Here is a 6986-nt window from a genome sequence, read left to right on the forward strand (position 1 = left end):
ACTAAAACATACTAAGATAATTATCTTAGTATACAAAATGTTATAAATTGTTCATTATAATAAAGCTGCTTTTAACATTTTTATTTATTTATTTTTTTCAAAAATAGTAAATCTAAATAATTAATATTTTGTCTAGAGGATATTTAGGAAGGAAAAGTAAGACATACATATAATCTAAACTTGAATAAGACGTAAAAAAAAAAATCACTAAGCTGTAGACTTTGAATTTTTATTAAATAATAGTGCAAACAAATTTTTAATGTCACTACATTAAAAATTTAATAAGTGTTGCCTATTCAAATTTCCCTTATCTATATAATTATTTATTGATCAACGATATATCATTAAATAGAAGTAAGACTTGTCACGATTAGTATAAAGAAAAAAAAATAACTATAAGTATCAATTCAATTCATAATTTTAACTATGTCATTTATTTAATTGTTAAAAAAATAAGATTAATGATTCTGTCCAAATAAAAATGATGATGTCAACATCTCAGAAGTAAATAACCTCCAAGTGTGATGGCATCAAAATCAAATGAAATTGTCAACCTTATAAAGTTTCCTATCTATTTGCCAATTATTACGTGGCGCCAGCTAACTTATTCCTTCTTCTAGAGACATCACTAAATGCTAACTTTTTATACAAGCAAAACAAATAGTAGTAAATATATTTTTTAATTAAAATATATATATAAAACCTTCTAAAACCCTCCTAAAACCACAAATTCCATATTCAAGTTTCTTGTCATAGCCACCACCATGTGGCCACCTTCACAAGAGACCATCTCTTCCACCAAAGCCGCCCTCTCCGTCGCTGCCTCTCTTGCTGCCACGGCAGTTCTCCTCCGGTCGATCGCCACCGACCTAATCCCGGAATCCCTCTACAATTGTGTCCAGTCCAATCTTTACAAGGTAAGCAACCGTCTCTCCTCCAAGCTCACCATCATCATTGAAGAACATAATGGCCTCGCTGGGAACCAAATGTTCGCGGCTGCAAACGTTTACTTGGGGTCCAAGTTATCCCCTCCAATGAAAAAATTAAAGGTTTACAAGCCCCAAAAGGAAGAGAATTTACAAGTTTGCATGGACAAGGATCAAGAGTTATGTGATTACTACAAGAATGTGAAACTCAAGTGGGTGCTTGTTTCTATGATCAACAACAATGTTAGTAGTAACAACCTTAACAAAAAGCGTGATCATAGTGTTACCTATGAAGTTCGTTACTTTGAAGTAACATTTCACAAGAAACATTTGGACATGGTTTTGGGTTCTTATTTTCCTTACATTCTTCAAAAGGCTAAGGACATTGAAGAAGAGAAGAAGACGGTGAAGCTTCACACCATTGATTATAATGGAACAGATTATTGGAACTCTATTGTTCTTAATCACCCTTCAACTTTTGATTCTATAGCAATGGAGCCAGAGATAAAAGGTATGATACAACTCTCTTTAATACCTTAAATTAGTCTCTCAAATTTTTTTGTCCGACATTTTAATATCTAACAAATTTCAGTTACCAAATTAGTCCATAAATTTTTATCTCGAGGATGAAACTGATTTGTTTAACAAAATAAAATGTGTTACTTTAGATATTATTATAAAAAATATGACTAATCTAATTCTGAGAAACGATGTAGTAATGAGTTTGTATTGTATTATTAGGAATGTTGTTGGAAGATTTGAACTTGTTTTTGGGGAGGAAAGAATATTATAAGAGAGTTGGGAAGGCTTGGAAAAGAGGGTACCTTTTGTACGGACCACCAGGTACCGGGAAATCAAGCTTGATAGCTGCCATGGCTAACTATCTAAGGTTTGATATATATGACTTGGATTTGAAAGAAGTGCAATGCAATTCAGATCTTAGGAGGTTGTTGATTGGGACAGGAAGCAAGTCAATTTTGGTCATTGAAGACATTGATTGCTCTGTTCAATTGCACAATAGGGAAGATGCTCATGGAACCAATGATGATGATAAGGTAAACCTTTTTTTAATTCAAATATAACATTTGAATCCCACTTTGTTTAAAATTCCTCACTTTTGGCACCTTATATATCATTAAAATGTGACTCCTTATTCTATACCGAAGCATGCAAAACATAAGCATCATGTGATGAAATTTTATGATTTTAATTATGTATGTATATATGTTTGTTCTAATTAAGGTTACTCTGTCGGGGCTACTAAATTTCATTGATGGATTGTGGTCAAGTTGTGGAGAAGAAAGAATAGTGATATGCACAACAAATCACAAAGAACGTCTTGACCCTGCATTGTTGAGACCTGGTAGAATGGACTTGCACATTCACATGTCATATTGCTCTTTCACTGCTTTCAAGACACTGGCTTTTAACTACCTAGGAATTCAGAACCATCATCATCCAATGTTTGATGACATACAAGGTTTGCTGGACAAGGTTAATGCAACACCTGCTGAGGTTGCAGGAGAGTTGATGAAGAGTGAAAATGTAGACATTGCACTCAAAGGCCTCATCAACTTCCTCCAAAGCAAGCTACCTCAGGAAAGTTAACAATGGCTATAGCATCATATCTCTCTCTCTCTCTCAATTTTCTATATATAATTTGCTTATGGACACAGGATTAAGTTTGCTTGATTTTGACTTCTCTGAAATGAGTTTTGCAAAGTAAAAATGTGATTGATTATCTTCAGATTATTTTCAAAATACTCAAATAAAAGTTTACAATCCAAGAGTACTTATTTTTCTCTATAAATCTATACCTCAGAAGAGATAAACCCAATTTTGAAGTCATGAACACGGTTAATCATTAAATATTGAAAATTTGTATTTCAAAGAAGCACTTTGTATTTAACTGTGCTACACATTAGAAAACTTAGTCACTTGTATAATATACATATTGATATAAAATATACATAATAAAAATATATGAAACAAACAAACAATACATTTATTTATATGAATTTAATTTTGATACACTTTGCAATCACATCCATTCTTTTAGATGATCATACACGCAGTTAATATAAAAGATAATTTTTTTGCTAATATGATATTACATAAATAAATGCATGTGTAAAACTATTTTATACTGACAGTGTATCAAAATTAAATTCTTATTTACACACATATATGATCACTGTTTTGATAACTAATTTTTAATATATACTTAACATTTTTACAATCCTTTACTATAAGTATGTTTAAATTTCTAATATATTCAATGCGATTTTGGTTGGCAAAATATGTATACAAAATATCGTTAAGATACATCTATACAGTGGAAACTGGAATATAATGTTAACAGTTTGAAATATCACGGATCAACTTATTAATCAATACTCAAATTCATCATCGCGAAGCGTTATAGAAGGGAGGGAGGGGGAAAGAGAGACAAGTAGCCATTCATATAGAATTCCAGCATAATAGAATTTTATGCCGATTACTCAATTTAGAGAGAACCAATGAAGCGACTTTATCTATACACGCAAAATAAATTACAGAAAAAAAAAAAGATGAGATAAATAGGTATGAGCCTATTAGGGATCAACCCACCAAGCTGCTCCGTCCTGTACAGTTATCTCTTTCACCAGCAAAACTTCTTTTTCTGCATAACAAACAGAATGGACATAACTTTCAAGAGTTCCATGCAGAAAAAAGAAATGGGAAAAGCATTTGGTTTTTATCTATTAGGCAACTTTTGGTTGTTGTCTTGAGACAATGGAATTCGACGTTGGCAACGAAAACGGAGATCAAAAAAATTGTCCGGGCAGGGAGATATGATGATATATGATTTTTAAGCAAATTTCTGTGAATCTAAAAAGAAGGGATGCCGGAGACACCTATTTAATGTCCCATTATCTCCAGATTTTTTTGTCTCAAGACAGAACCAAACCCTTACCTTAAATATACACCAGATGCAATTATCTTGATTTACCTCAAATTTCCTTCTCTCTTGTCTGTCTATGTAAGCTAGAAGTTCTTCTTGTCTTATCAAAGCTTCGTACAACGCCTGTTTAGAAATTGGAGCACATTAGTTTTATATATATATCGTACATGCTATGGAGAGTGGGCTATTTAGTACACACAGATTAATGAGGAAACCAAGGAAGGTAACAAACTAACAATTTATTAGAATTTGGAACGTATTAAAACAGCAGTTTCAGTTATTTAGTTTGAAGTAAATATTACGATTGTAAATTAAACATTTAAACTAAATAAAGTTACCTTTTTGGTAGCAATCAGTTCAGCTTCCAATGCGTCCACACGATAGACCGCGGCATTCAATAGTTCCTCTTTCTCGCATGGCATCACATTAGGTTTTGACTGTAGCATGCCAACCTTCTCTTCAAGCTCACCAAGGCGTCTCAAAGCAGCTGAGACGAGTTCGTTCTTTCTGAATCCAAGTACGGGTGAAGGGGGACATGATTCCTCCTTGGGTAGTGAATCCGCTGCTATGTTTGACATATTTTGGGCAGCAATGGATTTAGAATCCTTTATTACCTTTATATGACATGCTATTGAATGAACAAACGCGAAGATGGAAACCAAGAAGCCCACTATAATAGCCCATATATATGAAAATCTTCCGTCCGGAGATTTTGTGGTAATCAATGTAAGCTTTTCTGTTGGAAAGAACAAATGTGTTATAAGCATACTTTTGTTGAATGCCAATCACAGAGAACTAAAATTCCAATCCAAAACCTACTATAGCTGATTCTGTTCAATTTATCTATGTGTACTCACAGGTAAAAATGATAGCACAATAAATTGGGTCAGTTAATCACTCTTTTATGCATGTATAAACCAAATTCTTAAACTTCTGCTCGTTCGAATTTCTCTTTATCTAGATGAAAAGATAAAAATTTCTTACCTTCTTACCAGAAGGATATATTTCTTTTCATATTTAAATTACAATATGTTGAACTCAAATATTTATATACCACAAGTCATTTAAGCTAAGGCATATACTTTTATTCTTTGTATTCATTCTAAATAAATATTATTTTTGGTTCATTCTATGCAAGATTACCAGATTTATCAATAAACTAGCACATAATTTCTATCTTTTAAGAAAAAAAAAAAAACTATCATATGCTAATAATTTTTTTCTTTTAAAAAAATGAATCCATCTTGCATAGGTCTAAGTCTAGTTTGTAAAAAACTATATAATTCCCTTTCATATTTTATCATGTAGAATCACATAATTTGGTCTATTGCATTCCTCACACCCTTATGCGAGGGACAAGGAGAGAAAATGAAACACGTGTTTAGCTCCCGCCTACCATGCTTCAATAAAATGAAGATACGTTGATAATCATGGCATGCCAAAAATCAATAACTTAAAGGAAGATAGCATAAAGTATTCTAACCTTTGGAGCCAAATGTATTTTGAGTTTTGGCTTGCTTCTCCTGCCATCCAACATCAACGGTCTTGTCAACCATTGGAACATACTCATCATACTCAGATAAACCACTAGCATGGCTATTTTTGCCAACCAATCTTGCCTGGACAAACACAAAAGATGTTATATATCATTCAATTGAGACATTGTTCTTTCTTTTCTTCACTTTCAACAATATCAATATTAAGCACATGATCACTCACTTCTTCATGGACAGGAGTCAACCTAGGGTTTGTATAATTCCCACTTGCTTTGGGAGAAGTAATGTCTTCAACTTCAGATCCTGATTCTCCTGTAGATGTATCACTACTCCGTATCTGCTCTCAAATTCAGGAGGACGAGATGCTCAGTATTTAATAATCTAAAAGTTCTCATTCATCAAGTCTCTAAGATGGTGTCAGGAACTATACCAATGGATAACACGTCTTTTCACATTCAATCACCGTTCCCTCGTCATTTGAAACTGTTACTATCTGTCTAGAGGTTACTTCACCACTAAGAATCACCTGCATCCACGCAACCATTCTAGTTCAGTTACAGATGCATAGAAGAAGCAAAGAGAAGATACTTATTTGATCAAAAACGGAGTGTACAAAAAACCTTCAGAATGTTTGGGTCTTGCCATGGCCCTTTATCAGATCTCATGCAACCACCTTGATCTGCACAATTACAAATACCGCCAAGAAATTCTGGCAGCTCACTGGAAGAACAACACAGTCGTTGCGAATCTTTGTCAGGGATATGAGTTAATTGAGAAATATCACCATTAAAATCAAATCAAAGTTACCTTGCATCAATAAATTCAAGTAATTTATTCTGAAACTTGTTTCCCAGAACCTAATGAAACATCAAAGTAGCAGTTAATACTACCATGTGTAGAATTTTACTTGCTCTTTCAACTGGAAAACATAATTACATCATAGAAATCACATAAAAATAAAAAATAGAAAGAATGGTCAAACACTTTGCACTCACATTTATCTTTGAAGTTGTTTTTGGATCAATAAATGATTTGATAGTGTTCCAGAGTAGCTTAAAACCAGGGCCAGCATTGATTATAAACATTCTGCATAATGTCTGCATAGTAGCATTTACATATTAGAAAATACACATGAACAAACAACTCTGAAGCCACCAAAAAGTGGAAACTACAAAATAATTGATGATTAAGGCTTTCTTACTTCCGGATAGTAGTCACCATCAATCTTCTGCAGCCGCATGATGAGTTCCCGCGCAGATTTGGTTAGGTTTTTGAAACCCTACGAAGCACAAGGAGGCATTGTTAAACCAAGTATGGACTGAAATAAGCTAAAATGGTGACAATGACAATTTGAAGACTGTTTTAGACAAACAACATACCACGCCGTGAACATCCAAAATGGTTGTGCTCGAATCGATATGTCTCTTTGCGGCAATAGAACATGCAGGAAACTTAAGAGCAAACGTTTTCTCAAAACCCTGAACATGGTATCTCAAATACCTTTCCATTGTAGTTACTTGCATAAGCTTATTGGGATCAACTTTACCTAGCCTTTCAATATAGACGGGTTTTCCTTCCTTGTCCACTCCGTGATAACCATGTGGATAGTACTGTAGGACT

General features: G+C 33.5%; 2 protein-coding genes across 2 annotated transcripts in view; one reads left to right on the forward strand and one right to left on the reverse strand.

The window, feature by feature from the left end:
• Positions 1–725: 725 nt before the first annotated feature.
• Positions 726–2673, forward strand: LOC112696320 (AAA-ATPase At3g50940). Its single transcript, XM_025749043.3, has 3 exons — positions 726–1437; positions 1668–1981; positions 2169–2673. Exons 1-3 carry the CDS (start codon positions 765–767, stop codon positions 2532–2534), a joined length of 1353 nt encoding a protein of 450 aa, XP_025604828.1. The 5' UTR covers positions 726–764; the 3' UTR covers positions 2535–2673.
• Positions 2674–3276: 603 nt separating this feature from the next.
• The window catches only part of LOC112696321 (phosphatidylinositol/phosphatidylcholine transfer protein SFH8), a 5659-nt gene continuing 1949 nt past the window's right edge, over positions 3277–6986 (reverse strand). The window contains exons 4-14 of the mRNA XM_025749044.3: positions 6746–6986; positions 6568–6645; positions 6362–6463; positions 6174–6223; positions 5987–6086; positions 5797–5892; positions 5590–5703; positions 5354–5489; positions 4209–4606; positions 3919–3993; positions 3277–3588 (exon numbers count right to left, since the gene is read on the reverse strand). The exon at positions 6746–6986 is cut by the window's right edge and continues 26 nt beyond it. Coding sequence (XP_025604829.1) covers positions 3568–3588; positions 3919–3993; positions 4209–4606; positions 5354–5489; positions 5590–5703; positions 5797–5892; positions 5987–6086; positions 6174–6223; positions 6362–6463; positions 6568–6645; positions 6746–6986 — 1411 coding nt within the window. The 3' untranslated portion in view covers positions 3277–3567. The remainder of the gene's footprint in view (positions 3589–3918; positions 3994–4208; positions 4607–5353; positions 5490–5589; positions 5704–5796; positions 5893–5986; positions 6087–6173; positions 6224–6361; positions 6464–6567; positions 6646–6745) is intronic.

The sequence above is a fragment of the Arachis hypogaea genome, chromosome 6 (genome assembly GCF_003086295.3).
Source record: "Arachis hypogaea cultivar Tifrunner chromosome 6, arahy.Tifrunner.gnm2.J5K5, whole genome shotgun sequence".
In the NCBI taxonomy this organism is placed as follows: Eukaryota; Viridiplantae; Streptophyta; class Magnoliopsida; order Fabales; family Fabaceae; genus Arachis; species Arachis hypogaea.